Genomic DNA, 18,288 nt, shown 5'->3' on the forward strand with positions numbered 1-18,288 from the left:
TTGTCTCCATAATTTTTCCAGATCTTTTCAATAGTTGGGAGCCAATCAGATTAAATAAAAGCTGCAACATGGCGACGACGACTCGCGATTGGTTTTTGTTTTCCCGCGAAAAAACGGGGCTTCGTCAAAGTTAACCTAACCTGACCTGACCTGTTGTTTGTGCATGTTTCGCGTTACAATAAAAATAGGCGTCTGTATAAAAGACTTGTAGCTAGCGGGCAATAATAACGATGGAGGGGTTTGATCGGCCAGATACATTCTTTGTGGAACATTTTTCGACCGAAGAACCGGACGATGGAAAGCAGCTAAAATTAAAACAGTGCAAACAGAAGTTCAAGGAGTTTATCCGGCAATTTCACGAGGGCAATTTTAACTACAAATATCGGTAAGCTTTCTCAGCTAAAATCATACATCATACGTCATATCATGTTATAATATCATATCATCATATCATATCATATCATACATCATCATACATCATACATAGTATATTAAATTAAAATTCGGAATAAAAATTTGGATATTCGGTTGACAAGCACTCCGTAGTTCTGGCTGTCCAGGTCCTTGACCTGGTGATTTTGACCAAGTTATATCATTGTTGAATTTTTTTTAATGATTTTCGTCTCTCAATTTAAGGGCATACCGACTGAGATGGTTTGCGATGTATAGAATTCATTGCACAGTCGTAGGTTCTTACGTCTATTCAGACGTATCCGACCCCGAGCGAGCTCTAGCGAGTGAGGGTTTTAAAGCTAGTCTTGAATAAAGATGATACATTTGCTGGATCGAAGATTTTCCAATAGTTTTTGTTATCGTTAGTTAATTTCGACGTTGTTTGCAGGGACGCCTTGAAACGGAACTATAATTTGGGTCGGTATTGGGTCGAAGTGAATCTCGAGGACTTGGCTGCATTCGATGAATCCCTTGCAGAGAAAATATATAAACAGCCCCTTGATTATTTACCAGTTTTCGAGGAGGCTGCCACTGATGTTGCTGACGAACTCACCGCACCTAGACCTCAGGATGAAGAAAAGGTCGAGGACATTCAGGTTCTCCTTTCATCCGATGCAAACGCTACTCCTTTCAGGGGGATGAAGGTACGCGCATGTAGATTTATTTCAATCTCGTGCAAAATGGTCTTCTCAATTTCAACGTTGAATTCCAGCAAAGACGATTGTGCTGCTGTGTTTTTTCTGCCACTAATACAAACATCTGTTATTTACAGCACGATGTTGTCTCCAAGCTCGTTAAAGTACCTGGAATCGTAATATCTGCGTCAGGAATCAGGGCAAAGGCGACAAGAATCGCGATACAATGTCGAACCTGCAGAAACGTCGTGCCTGACATAGCCATTCAACCAGGCTTTGAGGGTTACCAAATGCCACGGAAATGCAACACGTTGGTATTATTTCCTTGATGAAGATAATCTACCTACCTCGAGTAAAAAGCAATTCTAATCATTTAATTTCATACCAGTCAGCAGACAGGAACAGCCTTAAAGTGCCCGTTGGATCCGTACTTCATAATACCAGACAAGTGCCGATGCGTCGACTTCCAGGTGCTAAAGCTGCAAGAATTACCGGACAATATTCCCCAGGGTGAAGTGCCCAGGCACTTGCAGCTCTATTGCGACCGCTATTTGTGCGAAAGAGTTGTGCCAGGAAACAGAGTCCTCATACTCGGCATTTATTCGATAAAGAAAATCGATAAGACTGGAGGACGACGCGAAACAAGGAACAAGGCAGCAGTAGGCGTTCGAGCGCCGTATATCAGAGTCGTGGGGATTTCCGTGGACGGTGACAACACTGGAAGTGGTGAGCGGTCGTTTAATTTTGCCTTATTCAATTCTGAGCTATCATCTGATATCTTTCGTAACCTCATCAGGTACGCAAGCGCCGTTTACCGCGGCCGAGGAGGACGTGTTTCGCCGTCTGGCTGCCGATCCTGAAATCTATGATAGGATATCTAGAAGCATTGCGCCGAGCATTTTCGGCGCTGAGGACATGAAGAAGGCCATCGGCTGTCTGCTCTTCGGCGGCTCGAGAAAGAAAATGCCCGACGGCTTGTGCCGCAGGGGCGACATCAACATTCTCATGCTCGGCGATCCTGGAACGGCCAAATCCCAGCTCCTAAAATTCGTTGAACGCGTTGCTCCCGTCGCCGTTTACACTTCAGGAAAGGGTAGTTCGGCCGCAGGTCTCACCGCGTCCGTTACGCGCGATCCATCGACGGTGAATATCTTTCAACAGTCCCCCCCCCCCTTCCGCCTTTTTTTTTTTGTACCCTAATTACAGCTGTTGATCGATATTCCTTAGAGAAATTTCGTCATGGAAGGTGGAGCGATGGTGTTGGCCGATGGTGGAGTCGTCTGTATAGACGAGTTCGATAAGATGAAGGAGGATGACAGAGTCGCGATTCACGAGGCGATGGAACAGCAAACAATATCGATAGCGAAAGCTGGGATAACGACGACCCTGAATTCGCGATGCTCGGTTCTTGCCGCAGCCAATTCGATATTTGGCAGATGGGACGACACCAAGGGCGAGGAGAACATCGACTTCATGCCTACCATATTGTCCAGATTCGACATGATCTTTATTGTCAAAGATGAACACGATCAGGCCAAGGATATCACACTGGCTAAGCACGTGATGAAAATACACACCAACGCCGGTCAGATCACCGAGCAACAAGCTGACGGCGAATTATCATTGAACCTAATCAAGAAATACATTCATTACTGCCGAACGTGAGTGCTTCACATACTTTTTCGAGCAGAGTTAAATTTTCGTAATCGTTTTTTAACTACTAATTGATTCATAGGAAATGCGGCCCAAGAATAAGCAAGGAAGCTGGCGAGAAGTTGAAGAATCGTTATGTTATGATGCGCAGCGGTACTAGGGAGCACGAAAAAGACACCGAAAAGCGACCGTCCATACCAATAACCGTTCGTCAGCTCGAAGCCATCATCAGAATAACAGAATCTCTTGCTAAAATGAGGCTACAGTCGTTTGCCACCGAAAATCACGTCAACGAGGCCCTCAGGCTCTTTCAAGTGTCGACGCTGGATGCTGCCATGAGCGGATCTTTGGATGGTAAGTTGCAAAAAAAATTTAATTGTATTTAACATGTTTCTACTTAAATTCGCGCTTGTTTAGGAGCGGAAGGCTTTACAACGGACGAGGAGCACGAGATGTTGACGCAGATTGAGAAACAACTGAAACGGCGTTTCGCTATCGGATCTCAAGTGTCTGAGCAGAATATCGTTGCTGATTTCACCAAACAAAAATATCCCGAACGCGCAATCTACAAAGTTATTCACACGATGATAAGACGCGGCGAACTACAGCATCGCATGCAGCGAAAAATGCTCTACAGGCTTTCTTAAACTACACGCCATTAGAGAGATGCACACAGGTGGTAAATTTTTTTAATGTTCGTTTTATTTTACAGTTCATTTTTATTACGGCAAGATTCTGAACTGACTACTTGTTAATAGTCCAACTCGTCCTTAAACGGGTAATGCGGATGTTTTTCGACCCTGAAAAAAGCAGGTAACAAGGGGACAAGTTGATGACGGAAATCAAGAAGAATCTTCGAATTGAAAAAAGTTTCACTTTTTTCTACTCACCCCTTGAAAAACAGAAAGTGAAAAATTCTCCCGTCCACACCGCGATCCAGCACGTCTAGCGAGTTCATCTCGGTTTGTGTTAGTTCGAAATCGAATAGATCGATGTTTTCCTTGATCCGCTGGGGACTGGCACTTTTCGGTATAACAACGACGCCCGCCTGCACAAGGTGGCGCAGCAAAACTTGAGCCGTCGTCTTGCTGTGAGCCGCGGCAATTTCTTTAACGACCGGATGACCCAGAAGATCGGGAAACTTCTCCGCGTTGTAATTGTACTTTGTTTGAAAATGAGTTTTCGCTCCGGGTGAGGCCAGCGGACTGTAAGCGGTCACCGCGATGTTGTACCCTTTGCACAGCTCGCGCAATCGCTTTTGTTGCTGATAGGCGTGGAGCTCGATCTGCGATTGAAATTATAACGGGTTTTGTTCTTTGAAATTATAATATATTTTATTTCTGTTTTACCTGTAAGTTACTTGGTTTTATGTCAGCATTATCCCAAATTTCCGTTAATTGTTTATCATTGAAATTGCTCAATCCGATCGATTTTGCTCTACCATTTTTAACCTGTTTTTCCATTTCCTGTGCAAACGATGAAAATTATTTTGAGAATTCATGGCTTGATTTTTTCTTACATCAATCATTTCTGTTACCTTCCATACAGAGACGGGGTCCGTGTTTAGATCCAGCTTGTAAAAACCGTCTGGATCAATCGTCGGAGCGTATCCATTGGGGTCCTTAACAAATGCAAATGGCATGTGGATCAAGTACATGTCTAAGTAATCAAGTTGTAGCTTATCCAATGACAATTTGATGAACTTCTCAACGTCGCCTGGTCTGTTTCCGTAATGGGGGAGCTGCAAAATAATTTCAAACTGTGGAAATATCGAAGTGGCGTAGCCGCAGACGTCCATGAATGTCCCGTACTCCGTATGTATTTTCTTTTCTATACTGAATGATATCTTGTACTTCATAAAAAAAATTAATCCGAGTATTCAATAAACGAAATAAGATACTCAAGAGATTCACACTTTTGACGTAATGAAGAGATCGCGACGTTGACCGCCCTTGTCAAACCATTTTTTCAAGCTTCGTCCAATGGCCTCTTCATTATTGTAATTGAAAGCCGTGTCGATATGCCTGTACCCGTTTTCCAGCGCGGCTTCGACGGCCTTTTCAATTTCCTCGGGCCCTGACTGAAATATAAATATTTTTCGGGACTGTTATCAAATTTTATGAAATGATCAATTGACGATCTTTCATGTTTTTAGACCACGTGTCGCAAAATTTTTTGTGTTACAATTTACCGAGAAGACGTAACACAATCACCTGCCATGTCCCAAGTCCGACTGTCGGAATCTCGAAGTTCGATGACAACCGTATATTTTGCATCGCTGTTGCAGCCGCCGGTATTCCCTTCGAATAATGCAGTGATAGGATAGCGGATAACCCGATTCCAAGTCCGGAAGTATTCCTCCTGAAAAACGTGTTGCATAACTCGATTATTTTTAGCCACGCTGGGCTTGTGCAAAAAATTATATGTATGTCTGTTCAACATAGGAGAGTATGCAATTTAATTTGTACCTAAATCAATAAGCGTTTCAGCTCCGATTTAAATGACGATGGACAGTAGGATCGGTTAATCACCGTTTTGTTGCCTGCGCGATTTACCAGGCAACGATTGCGATTTATACCGGTTACTAAGTATTGTTTAAATAACATTCAAACTACGTTGATCAATCTGCTTGTTCTATCGCGGATTCTGCGTTCCGTTAAGCGCTATTTTTAACCATCGTAAAAGTTTGATGTTTGCGTTTGACTAAGTTTTGAAATACTGGCGCCGCGCCAGTCCCTGACGTTTAACGGTTCGTCACGTCGACGACAGATGGCGGGTGAAATAAATTGCACTGCCAGTCTTGCTCTGCGCCGTGACTGGTTCAGGAAACACGCTTAGCCAATCATAGTACAGAGCATTAGGTGCTACTTCCATGGGTAGTGTTAAAAAAGCTGAATGATACATCAGCGAGAGGGAAAAACTGCGAATTACGTAAAGTTTTCTTCAACACGTGAATTTGATTTTTCGTTTCAACGGATTCAACAATAGCAAGTTCAATTGGAAAGCAAAGCGAGACACTTGAAAAGAAGTAACCAAATTCGGATCGTACACACCACATTCTGTTCGAGATGCGATAAATCATCGTCAGCTATTCGAAAGAACCTTCGCCAAGACCCAACTCCCGAGGTTATGTTTCACGTCATTCCGGCTTGACTGGATATCCTCTTTGAAATCAACCATGTCGAACTTCAGCCACTTCCTAAGGGCACATCGGTTCGAAATCATCGCTTGCCCGGTTTTGGCTATTGAATTTTACATATGGTGGCGAATGCAACAGAGCGAACATTGGGGCAGTCAACGGGAGCCAAGTGCAGGTGTAACTTCCTTGCAATTTGCGAAAAATATGTCAAACGAATCGCCGATCAAGGAAAGTGACTTGAAAAAAGCGCTTGATTCGCCAAAGAGTTGATCGAAATACGTATCCGCGTATCGAGGCTTCTTGTAAATGATCCATGTAGTTTGATTCGTCGATTCTAATCTTCTCTCACCTCTCCATGTAAGCAGGTTTAATACATCATTTTAATAAACAGTTGACCCAATGTCATAAGAATATGTTCATACATTGTATTAATTTATGATGGGATTCTAAGAGTTACATCAAGAACTACATTTAATACATACCAGAGAATGTAACAAGTCTTGTAGTATCTATCGACAAGGCTGTAAGAAGCTAATCAGAAGGATGGTAAATTTCTGAACCGTGTCGATTAGTTTGATCAGCATTCTTTGGTTGATTGTTTCATTTATTTCAAATTACATATGAAATCTTTTTTAGTTGATTTAATTATCTGTGATTGGACGATTGTGTTTCCATGCTGTAGGTAATGAAAATGCAAAAAATGAAAATCAAATACTCTGGTAACTATAAAATTATGGGGGGGGGGGTAATAAATTGACACACTGCTAGTAGGAAAATTAGATTATTTTGAAAAATAAATTAAAACTATCAACAATACAATACTTCAATGATTTCTAACAGAGTACAGCGAAATAATATGCAAGTTCAACTCACAATGCATATTTATAACATTGTAAGCACAACACCCTAATTTTATACCGAGGTCAATTGTGCCGTTACAATTACCTCACGTCACATACACAGTATGTGCACGCGTGTAAATAACTAGACTCTTTTTAAGACGTGACTACACTTAATTAAAAGAAATAGCGGAATAAAACAACCATGGCGACGACCCACGTTGGAACAACTCGATCACGTGCCTTAAAAGTTCTACCGTCAACGGGTTTTGCACGCGAAAATAGACGCGTGTGTTCCGCTTCTAGTGCCGTCTGTAGGTCCTCGTTTCGCGTGATAAGCGCTACTTGAGTCTCCAAGTCTTTCCTAACCGATCTGTACCCTATTAAAATTTGATACAAAAAAAAATTAACTGACTAACCAATTTTTCGGTGTTATTTGAGAATCAAAAAACACTTGGGCTGAATTTACCGAAATTCGGTGATCCGATAAGTGTCAAACAGGGCTTTTGTTCTCCAGGAAGGGAATACCAAAGGCCTTTGGCGTGATAGGTCCACCCTGAGCGGACAAATTCCCAAAGTGTAACTCTATCTTTCTGTCCGCTCCTCACACAGGATTTGTAAAACGATTCTTCAATTTTTGTGTAAGCCAACGGAATGCCGCCAGCGATTCCTTTAGCACCTAAAAATCACAAGTTTGAAGGTATCGATTAGATATTTATAAACAAAGTGCAACTATTTTTAGTAGAAAAATTGTTCAATTCAATCAATTTATACTTCAATGCCTCATCGGCTTACCGTGAAATCCATTCGCAGTTGGGTGAGCGGTGAGTAGGTGACATGTCGCTTTGCAATCATTGAGCAAAGCTTTTCTGTACGTAGGGATCAGGTTAAAGTAACCGGTCGCAAGTTTAAGCGTAGCGCCTGACTGCGCCGTCTGAAGAAGCCTTAATGTCACTTCGCTGTCATGCCTGATGTTCAACTGGCCCATTTCGATTAGAGGAAATATCCATGTATCATATTCCGAGATTCCATCTATTAATGCTTGAAAAATTGGTTCTGTGTAATTATTTTGAACTGGTAGACTTCCAATAATATTTTTATCCTCTAGTACACGGTTATATCCTTTTTCTTTTACCGTTTTTCGTAATCTCTGATCTTTTTTCCATCTCCTCGTGAAACAGGGATTTTATATTCCTCGCGGCAGCATCGGTGAAGTTTTTCCGTCTCCCTTTGTAGGGATGTATGTTTTCTTCCGATTTGAACGTCGTTGTGCCGTTGGATTCCAGTTTGAAACTGAATTCGCTGACTCTCTCAACCAGTTTGGAATAAAAATCGCACAACTCTTTACAGTCTTCTATAACAATGTATCTGTCTTGACGATTGGTGAAATAGTCGTGACTCAAGTTTGCTCTAAAATAAATATCAAAACAAACGAAATGAGGGTCATTTTCAACCATCGTATCGCCTTTATCCTCTTGAATCCCTCAACTCACCCACTGATTATCAAAGTATCATCAAACAGGTACAGTTTCATATGCTGCAGGCCCACAAGTTCGTTAAATCGATCTGGTATCAGAGCCTTCAAAATACCACGCAGCTTTGGAGTGTGGTAAAGAGCTACACTGCACGATTTACCCCACCGACCTTTCAGCAGAGGTTGAAGCATCGTTCGCGAGTTTTGCTTCCCTCTCGAGCCCCTCGTGTAGTCCAGCAGAATATTTATCTTCACTGTACCATTGCTCCTTTCCAAGTTATCCCCTAAGGCCGCGACCTGATTCCGAAATCAAGTCGATGAGTTAGCTAATAGTCGGTCAGGCTTAACTAACGAATGATGGGAAGTTATGAAGTTCTTCTGACATCTACTTGGATAGTTAAATACTGACCAAGTTTGATTCAAGCTCTCCAGTTCCGAGGTACAGAGAAGCTAGAGTGATTCTTTTCTGAGCAGTGTGGCATTTATCGAGTAACAAGTTGTAGAACGCACTTGGTTCGTGAACAACTGTGATCTGGAACAAGTAGCGAGCATAAACTGTACATTGCTGGTATCGCTTCAAACAGTAAAGGTACTATTTTTTTAATTTCTTTGCTACCTTCGAACCATTAGTAGGAAATCCTGGAGAAGCCTTATGAAGCCAGGTGAGACTGTTCATCTCACAAGAGGTAGCCTCGACCTCGACATATTTCTCGTCATCAAGCATGGCTATTTCTGTTTTGCACCTGGCAATGCAAGTACTCGAGGCATTAGGCCGTGGGTTAAGTAGTAAATTTCCACGAGTATTTTTGAGATTGTAAAATCTGTAACGTCATTTAATGCAGCACTTAAAACCACTTTTGAATATCAATTCCATGATGCTGCTAAAAATTTTCAAATTCAAAAATCGCAACTCGATGTTTGACTTCCTGATTTCGGATTATAGGGTTAGGTTGGGCAAGGTCAAGATGAAATTGCGAAATTTAAATTGAAATACGTAAAGCAACGGGACGGTGATGAGCTGAAATTGTTTTCTCACCCACCTTTTGAACGTTCGTAAAATTAAATGTTTCATTAGAACTAAACTTTGCCAACGCGTTAATAGTCAAGACACATTTAGTACCAAACAACTTAAACCGAACGGCAACCGTCCACGGAACAGAGTCGCGCGCAACTAAACGTCCCACTAACGCAACTGTTCAAATTGAAGTCCAGACGAATAAGCCATAAAATCAAAAGTTTAAACAATCGTTACGGACAAATCCGGACCTAACTTTTTGGGGGGTAGGTGAAAATATGTTCGTCCGTCTGTGATGAACCTATAAAAAAATCGGCTAACCTGCGTTATTCCTGAATAGAACTTTATTTTATTCTCCTGGACTAGAACCTAGCTAGAGGGAAGTTGGAATTTAAAGAAATTAAATAAAAAAAAAACATTAACGAACGCCACCTACTTCCGATGCGGTCAGTTTTGTCGTTCCTATATCTTATCAAATACATATTTTGCGGAATCCCCGGTCGTTTGAAGGCCGTACACGTGGATGGATCGACTGTGACGCATGAGGAGATAAAAGATGGAAGAATACGCGAAGTACGTGCGCGGTTTTGAGATGGGTGGCAAGGCATTTACGCAGTTATAATTTTACGCGTTAGCAACTAGTTGTTTCACAATGCCGTCCGATAAGAAGAAACTAAAACTCGACCTTACCGGAAAAGAGCATGCGTACGCAAACTTTACAAAGAATGATTGTGCGAAGGAGGTAAATATCATCAATTTTTTCGCACGAATAAGTTCGCAATAAACTGAGAATAAATATATAATAATAAAAGACGCGCGCGATGCGCACACGTATAAAGCCGGCGTTTATCCTGGGCGTGGCATGCATATATCGTTAGCGAATAGTGCGTGTGTTCAAATCAATTTATTTGTATTTATTTATTCACCTGAAACCACGTTACATCGTAATAATTCAATAAAATGCTGTATTCTGGCAAAGATGTACCGTATCTAAATATACGCACTCTGGCCACTGATTTAAGGTGGCTCGGAACACGAACGGAATGTGAACAGAGAAAAATAATTTTTTAGTATACTATAGATAAAGTACTCATTCTCATTGATGCGAAATTTCAGACCATGTTAACGACTAAGTAAGCTAAATCAAAATAGTTGAAGATCGGATTTTTAACACTGGGCTTACGGAAGAATCATCTCTGCGAGACATGGGCCGAGTAATATCTCTGCTTATGTTCACGAAAAACAGTTGATACTGTTATCTCTTTTTAGCGATCTCGGGATTGGGATATGTAGGATGGGGCAACCTGCAGCTACCCCTCACTTCTTTTTCTCTTTCCCTCTAGCGCATGGTCCCCCAACCATAGGTGGCACAGCACCAATAACTATAGGCATTCAGGGGACAAAAGAAATAGCCGGCGTGCTTAGTTTATTTTATATGTATAGGTATAAGCCTATGTGTATGACACAGACGTGTATATTACTAATAATACTGAATAAATTACGGGCCTTGCTTGGGCCGCCATGCAGATCGGCACTGAAAGATAATGTCCCAGTCGATTACGATGTTGTCGTATATGTATATCTCCAAGGATTGGAGTTAATAAACCTATCTTAAACGTGGAAAGACGCTTAACAGTCCGATTCTGTACGGAATTCTGAATAAAAACATTCAGACACATTTTCATTCAACGCAGAAATAAAGAAATGGCACGGGCTGCTGTAGGAAATTCGTAAAATTCAATCCATTTCTTTATTTCTCCGTCAAATGCACTCGAGTATTTTTGTCATTTTTCACGATTAACAGTATCAAAGGCTTTGGCTAAATCTGAAAATACTTCTGCAACGCCCAGTTTTTTTTAACTTGTCTGTAACAATGCTTATTCCAATATCATCTATGGCTGAAATTTATGAATAGGTTTTTTTTTTATCGCCGCGCCGATTACTGCAATAGTCATTTGCAAAATTGATGTCCATAGGACGTCGCAAATCCGGGGCAAATAATGAGATTGTACATGAATAATTTCCTGAACTACGAAAATTGGGAACTTAAATTCAACCACAATGTCAATTTCATTATGACCGAGAATTTTCATGGCAAAAGTACCATTTTTCATGCTCTGTCTCTTGGGCTTGGAGGTGGACTAAATAGAGTAGGTCGAGGCGGTACACTCAGAGGTATGTATATGGATAACACTATTTTTTTTCAAACTTTCATTTACCTCATAAGAGCAAGTACTTGTTTTATAAGCTATGTATTCGTAGCTTTTAATAATTTTTATATTTTTTTTTATCTAGATTTTATTAAAAATACGGAATTACCTGCCACAATCAGAATCACTTTATGCAATAAACAAGAGTCGTCCGACAAATCAAATCCGTCTGAGGATTATATCATAATCCAGTGTACAATCAGGACATGGGGCAATGTGCATCATCGCACGTATAAGCTATTAAGTGATAAAGGTAATCTCTTGTCAAACTTTTGATGTATTAATGCCAAGGGATGAAACCTATCCCCTTATGAGTCATTTGGCAGTAAAACGACTCACCAAATTGTTTCAAATTTTAATTCTCTATGGGCAGGGTAGCAATACTCCTGGAAAATCTAGAGACGTGTCAGGGGATTTTTTATTTGGTCATTGAAAAAACTGAAAATATAAGTTTTCTATCATGGGAATTATGACTGATTTTTTGAGAAGTCAGAGTGCTTTTTTTCCTTAAGAAAACAAATGGGCGCTTTTGAATATTATATTTTTCTTCAATTTGAATTGAATATAGAGTCAATAAGCTGATCGATTTGTGGCCACTCTGACAGGGTTCATAAAAGCACCGTAAAAAGCAAAAATTGTTGCAATTTTCAGACGACGTAGAATCCGTCGATATCAGTGTGAGTGACTTGCGAAAACAAATTAAATCGATGAGGAATATTGAATGGGATCACCCAGTACTGACAATGAGCCAAATTGAGTCAATGAAATTATCCACTATCGATCCAAAAAAATTTTATGAAGATCTTATGACCGCTTCAGGTTTAAGGACAATTGACAACGATAGTTTCATCGTTATGAACAGACTGAAAATGAATAAAACAAAAAAGGTGATATTACCCATTATCAATATTAAACCAATCTTGGGTTTTCTTTATATCAAGCTAGTGGAAAATTCTACCGCGCTTAAGTTATGAACTTAATTCCTTGATTTTTCCAGCAATTGGATTTCTTGAACAATGAAATTTCCAAGATCAAGGAGATGAAAGAAATGCAGCAATCAACTATCGTAGATCGTGAGAACTTGGTAGATTTAAAAAAACAACTGCAATGGTCGATGGTCAAAGATTTAAAAAAAATTCAGGATGTCATGGATGGATTGAAAGCAGAGCGGAAACAATGGGAAGAATTAATGAGGAAAAAAAAGTACGAACATCATAGATAAATATTTTAATTGATAATTGTACTTTCAAGTCAGGAAAAAAAAATTTCTGTATAATTTCGTGTTCACACTTGATTCCAATTTTGGAATTATTATTATGCACAAAAACACTATATTCTGATGCGGTAGTAATGATCCAACGTATTTTTTCCTATCCGATTAATAGATATGAGTAACAAACTTTACAGAGAATACGTAATGAAACTACAGAAGCGTCACAAGAAGGTTGAAAAAGATATTAAGGCATTAGATGATTTAGGAAGGCGCGTTGCCTCCAATAAAAGAAAACTTGCTTTAAGGATTACGGAAAAAGAAAAATTGCAAAAGGAAACAGCTAAGATGAAAAAGCACATGAACATTTACAGACAAGAAATAAAAAAGTTTGAGTGAGTATTTTGTAAATAAGTACGTGACTTTTACATTTCTAAGCGAATTGAAAACAGAAAACAGCAAAATGAAGTCGACTAACTGTTAAATAGCTTAATGTGTATTGAGGCTAAATTAAAGGAGAAAGAGGAAATCAAAGTAAAGCTTAGTGGTGAGCTAGAAGATCTGAAGAGAGCTTTGAAACAATTGCAGGCTGATTTTGAGCTCAGTATTAAGGGTATGGGTAAGTGAGTCACTTGTCTAAGATCGTATTTTTGGTAATATCTTACAGTCATCGTATACGAATCGCTTAATTTTTTTCTTCTGCAATATTGCACAGATGAGAAATTCAGCAAGCTACAACGATTGCAGAAAATGCGTGATAATCCAGATAGAATCTCTGAGTCTACTATGTCTGAATTGCTAAACACAGTAGAAGAGTATGAAAGAAGCTCTGAAAGACAGCCATGTGGTCCTTCAGGTAATTATTATCGTAATCACTAATTTTGAATACCCTGAAATTCCGTTGTTTAAATCACTTCAATTTCATGCAAATTAGAAGGTCTGAAAACGTTTACATTTTTCATACCTGTGCAATACATATAGGGTCTATTCTTCGTTTATATTAATTTACATACCAAACATGTCTGCAAGTTTTATTTTATCGCAGGATTGTATGTAAATCTAAAGGATCCTAATTGGGCGGCAGTTGTTGAAGATTATGTTGACCATAATACGTCACGTGCATTTTACGTGAACAATTCCCAAGATAAAAAGACCTTACATAATCTTCTGCAAGAGTTTTCTTGGGACGAAAATATGCCTGACATTATTTGCTCAACTTATTCTTACTGGGTAAAAGATAATATTCATTGACCTAGATATCAAAGCAAAACTAATCAACAACTTGATTGGTGGTGATTAATTCATTTGCAGTTATTTAAACCTCTACGTGAATATGGATATGAAAATCTATTAGATATTGCAAGGAAACATGGGAAAGTCACAGTCACTTGAGCAGTTAAGCAATCGGTTGTTAGACTTAACAATAATGTATTTATTCGTAATAATCAAAGCAAAATATACAGTACGTGAGACGTTTCGTTCGACGGTTCTATCTGTACTCTCTAATAATCCTTTATTCACGCGTTCGGTTTCTCAGGTCATCCAAATCATAAACATAAGTTGACACCCACACACCGTAACCAACAGCAAATATACAAACATACACACTCTGCTTCACATCATCTAAAGTAATGTTTAACAATATATCCCTCAGACAACTCGCTAGCTCTCTCTCCTTCTCACATATTCTACACTCACACATCTATAGTTGAAGTGGGGATGCACACACGTAGACGTTCACTTGTATATCGTGCATGCATTATATCATGTAATGTATGATTTTCTACAGTCAGTGTACAGTATGTAATGTACTTATATTTTAACAGATATGATGGGAAGCTCCAATACTCTCGTGGCTAACTGCTGTACGGAACAAAGCAGAATTCACCTGATAGATATCCTTTTGGAGTGAGTAATCCTGTGATTAGTAATTGAATTAACTAAATTGCCATACATTCACCTATACATTGTTCTTCTATTATATAGCAAGATGCAAAATGAGCTTCAATCTATGATGGCAACATATCATGATCTTAAGACACAGCAGGAATCCTCTAATAAAAAGTTGGAAGCAAAAAATTCGGATTTGGACCAAATTAAAGAGGTAATCGCAAACTATGAATCGAGAAAACAAAATATAATTAATTCCATGGACGTCACTAACGATAATATTTCACTGCCGGATACTTTTGAAGAATTGGTGAGTTCATATATTCATGACTCATGTAAACGAGACAAATATCTGAAAAATTACCAATACCTGTACTGGCTTGTGCGACAGTGTTATATAATAGTCACAAATTTTCCTTAGAATGCCACGATACAAGATCTGACGAAAAAAATTGATAATAATGCAACCAATCAAAAAAAATTGAAGAAGGCAAAAAAAGAGCTGCAGGTGGCCATTTTTGAGGATGAAATTAAAATATTCGATACGTCGTATGATAAGCTAAACGGAAATCGGAGTAAATACAGAGTAAATGCTTTTTTCATATAAATGCAGAGGTTTCGTTTATTATGCTGCGTTATTGAGGGAATATATTTCGTCAGGGTTTATTTTTCCTGTTTTTTCATTTGCCACTTTTACAATTTTTCATTGTAATCTTGCGTTTAAAGAAAACATGAAAATAAACTCTTGTCAATAAATTTTTCCAAATACTCCGACTTAACAAAGTAGCAATTTGACCATTGTTAAAATTTGTATTTCAGAAATCGATTGCTGCTCAGAAAATGATTCTGGTAAAGGTTTGTAAAGCCTGTACATCCATAGATAACAAGTTGCAGAAATTTCAGAGAACTGTAGAAAATTTGGAAGCAGATATGAAAAAAGAGAATTTCACCATTGAGTCAATAGTTTCGGATGCTACCACACTATGTCCTGACATGAATCCGCAAAGGTAAATGAAGCTCGCCATCATTCAATCTTAAAAGTTAATGTTTCATGATATTATTTTTGTAAACTGATATCAAGAAGTATTTTGAAAGCTCAATTGCTTCGTATAAATGCATTTGTAACATAACTCCGTACCAATCACTTGGCCAACAGGGTAAGTCTGTAATGGCATTCGAAAAATTGATTCTTGAAGTTGGAATTAACTAATGCTCACCGATGCACAGTTCACCATTGAATGGAGAAATCACGTGAGGCGATCTGTATCTAGGGGATGTGCATGTTTCGCATATAGGAATGCAATTAGATTTGTTGGATCTTTAATTTAAAACAATGACATTCAATTATTTTTTGTAGGAGTATTAAATCTGCTTATTAGTAAATGATACTCGTTGAATCAAATTCGAAAAATAAACTGAAGCCAGTTCAGCAAACGCAGTAGAAAAATGAAATAGTATTTCATTTCTTTCATTTTTATTTTTGCTAATTTTTCGTAGAGAAAGTACTGTAAGATGAAGTGAATGTCTTTAATTATCGTTACATTCGTTCTGACGTTTATTGAATACTTAGATCTACTGTCGAAATCAATCAGGAGATAAAACAAGTAGAGAAGCGTATCGCAGCAGCCAAGCAGCAGCAGGCGTCGTATATACGTCAAATGACTGCTGATTTAGAGAAGATATCGAAAGAGTTTGACGAAACGGTAAAATCTATACACGATATGGAAGCCGTCCAAAAAAACCATATGCAAGTGAGTGGATTTAGTTATTATTGTTGATAAACGTATTGTAAATAAACGTCTCTCTCCCCCCCCCCCCCCCCCCTCTCTCTCTCTCTCTCTCTCTCTCTCTCTCTCACTGCTAATTTTTTGCGATATCTTATTAATATTGTATTTACAATTTGTTCCACAGTTAACATTGAATCTGTCGATCAACATGGAAGAAGATATTTGTAAAACAATGCAAGAAGAGTTTGGACGTTTGGTAGACATCGGAGGATGCAAGGTATCCGCTTTTTTGTTCCGTATCTATGTATTTCATATATGGACACGGCGTGCTATTTTATTATTAAAACAACGTTTTTTCTTCATTTGTTTACACAGAATTATCTCATTATCGACTCGGGAAAAAAAAAGCTTCAAGTTCCGATGAATTCTTTTGGTGGAAACAAAGAAGCAGAAAAATATTTTAACATACCGGATAGCGAAATACTATCGTATTACATTCTGGCATTTACCTTAGCATTCTGGAAGTGCTGCGTGGATGTCGCGTTTTATATTATCGACAATATCAACTTTCCTCAGGTGAGTCAATAATATCGTTCACCTGATGTTCGTAATTTTTTTGCTCTTGGTAATGTTCGCATGATGTGTATAATTAATATTATCTTTTGTATCATTTCATAGGAGAGTGTCATCGGGAAGTTCGCAAATAAAATCGTATTAGAACATGTCATGAAGCACCCAGATCGCCAATTTATAATTTTCAACCAGCTTACCGACTCTCATTCAATACGCGCAGATCACGTAACTTATCATAGGTGAGTTATATAGTTTTGTTAATTATAATGAATATGACAAAAGTCGCAAAAGGTATCTCATTGTTTATGTTCTTATAGACCACCAGCACTGCAGGAAACGCCTGGAACCAGCTCGCAGAGTGATAAATAGTCAGAATATATTGGAAAAACAAAAGAAGAAGTTAACCATTTTACTAAAGTTTTCTTTATCAGCGTATTTTTTATAAGCTGATTAACTCAATCCAAAAATTTTACATACTGAGTTTTACACAGTAATGTAATTATTCAGGTATGTTTTAGAATTACACGTATAAGAGATACATATATTAATTTCTTGCAGAGATGAATATCACCTGTCTGCAGGCCCGAATCATACATTAATATTTCACGTGAATCTAATGCTTATATATCGACATATAACGATTTTAATGATTTTTTTCTACTTTTTTATGCAATTTCACTGGAGGTAACATCGCTCATACTACGTTAATATACATCGACATGTTTTAACCAATCGAACCATAGCAAGGGAATAACAAAAAGAACGCGAAAAATAGTGTGATAAATTATGAAGAGTATGGATAAATATAACCCCATTACAAGTGCATGCATGAATTATGAAGAGTATGGATAATTACAACCCCATCACAAGTGCGTGCCTTGCCCAGGTGATAATATTACTACTTTTACGTTAATAATTATTCAACTTGTTGTACCTGATATATAACAAGTTTCTCTCTACCTCTTGTATTCCTTATACTGTAATTTGAAGAAAAACAAAATAATTTTATGACCTCCGACAATGTTTTTCAAAGCTGCGTTGTTATTATTCATTTTGTGTTGTTCAGTTGTATTCCATATTTGATTTACTGTACCAGAGCGTACTTTGTAAGGTTTTTCCGATTTATATGGGTTTGAAGATTGTGTAAAAGCCAATGTATCGCGCGGTTAAGTTCAGTCAACGCCTGTGAGTAAGGTTTCAGTTTTGAATTCGCGCCATTCACGTGTCGTGACGTTACTAATCCGCGACGTGACGTCATTGTACGTGAGGTTATCATCATAGTCTGATAAGCGGGGGCGTAACTAGCGAATATTTTGGCATCATGAAGTCAGAATGTAAAAAAATAACGAAAATCGAGATACTCAACCGAACTGAAGAAAACAAATTGATTATTCATCAGATTCAACGTACGCAGGAGAATCCGAGAACTAATTATCAAGATATTATGCATATGTCAGATGTAATGGAAGG

General features: G+C 38.6%; 4 protein-coding genes across 9 annotated transcripts; 2 read left to right on the forward strand and 2 right to left on the reverse strand.

Annotated features, from left to right (window-relative positions):
* The first annotated feature begins 107 nt into the window (after positions 1–107).
* Positions 108–6,291, forward strand: LOC124308630 (DNA replication licensing factor Mcm5). 2 transcript variants are annotated; one of them, XM_046771501.1, is made up of 9 exons: positions 108–385; positions 842–1,097; positions 1,226–1,398; positions 1,477–1,814; positions 1,885–2,231; positions 2,316–2,749; positions 2,824–3,095; positions 3,159–3,420; positions 4,290–6,291. In XM_046771501.1, exons 1-8 carry the CDS (start codon positions 231–233, stop codon positions 3,386–3,388), a joined length of 2,205 nt encoding a protein of 734 aa, XP_046627457.1. In that variant the 5' UTR covers positions 108–230; the 3' UTR covers positions 3,389–3,420; positions 4,290–6,291. The 2 variants fall into 2 exon arrangements, with proteins under 2 accessions (XP_046627457.1, XP_046627456.1); XM_046771500.1 differs by having other exon boundaries at positions 3,159–3,417.
* On the reverse strand, positions 3,422–5,930 carry LOC124308632 (1,5-anhydro-D-fructose reductase-like). The gene is made up of 7 exons (XM_046771503.1): positions 5,795–5,930; positions 4,955–5,102; positions 4,657–4,821; positions 4,279–4,482; positions 4,091–4,207; positions 3,632–4,026; positions 3,422–3,541 (listed from the first exon to the last, which is right to left on the reverse strand). The coding sequence occupies exons 1-7, from the start codon at positions 5,821–5,823 to the stop codon at positions 3,493–3,495; spliced, it is 1,107 nt and encodes a 368-aa protein (XP_046627459.1). The 5' UTR covers positions 5,824–5,930; the 3' UTR covers positions 3,422–3,492.
* Positions 6,292–6,645: 354 nt separating the features above from the next.
* LOC124308631 (CDP-diacylglycerol--glycerol-3-phosphate 3-phosphatidyltransferase, mitochondrial) lies at positions 6,646–9,389 on the reverse strand. Its single transcript, XM_046771502.1, has 8 exons — positions 9,234–9,389; positions 8,810–9,014; positions 8,603–8,725; positions 8,213–8,490; positions 7,855–8,129; positions 7,515–7,751; positions 7,189–7,398; positions 6,646–7,099 (listed from the first exon to the last, which is right to left on the reverse strand). The coding sequence occupies exons 1-8, from the start codon at positions 9,263–9,265 to the stop codon at positions 6,897–6,899; spliced, it is 1,563 nt and encodes a 520-aa protein (XP_046627458.1). The 5' UTR covers positions 9,266–9,389; the 3' UTR covers positions 6,646–6,896.
* Positions 9,390–9,672: 283 nt separating this feature from the next.
* LOC124309291 (structural maintenance of chromosomes protein 6-like) lies at positions 9,673–17,640 on the forward strand. 5 transcript variants are annotated; one of them, XM_046772789.1, is made up of 17 exons: positions 9,676–9,950; positions 11,185–11,383; positions 11,504–11,671; positions 12,070–12,305; positions 12,416–12,621; positions 12,826–13,023; positions 13,117–13,247; positions 13,344–13,484; positions 14,455–14,536; positions 14,615–14,828; positions 14,940–15,104; positions 15,338–15,525; positions 16,089–16,269; positions 16,430–16,522; positions 16,621–16,821; positions 16,924–17,057; positions 17,136–17,640. In XM_046772789.1, the coding sequence occupies exons 1-17, from the start codon at positions 9,861–9,863 to the stop codon at positions 17,185–17,187; spliced, it is 2,679 nt and encodes an 892-aa protein (XP_046628745.1). In that variant the 5' UTR covers positions 9,676–9,860; the 3' UTR covers positions 17,188–17,640. The 5 variants fall into 5 exon arrangements, with proteins under 5 accessions (XP_046628747.1, XP_046628745.1, XP_046628749.1 ...); XM_046772790.1 differs by having other exon boundaries at positions 9,901–9,950; positions 11,160–11,383; XM_046772791.1 differs by lacking the exon at positions 13,344–13,484 and having other exon boundaries at positions 9,673–9,950.
* Positions 17,641–18,288: the final 648 nt, after the last annotated feature.

Source organism: Neodiprion virginianus, chromosome 7 (genome assembly GCF_021901495.1).
Source record: "Neodiprion virginianus isolate iyNeoVirg1 chromosome 7, iyNeoVirg1.1, whole genome shotgun sequence".
Lineage (NCBI taxonomy): Eukaryota > Metazoa > Arthropoda > Insecta > Hymenoptera > Diprionidae > Neodiprion > Neodiprion virginianus.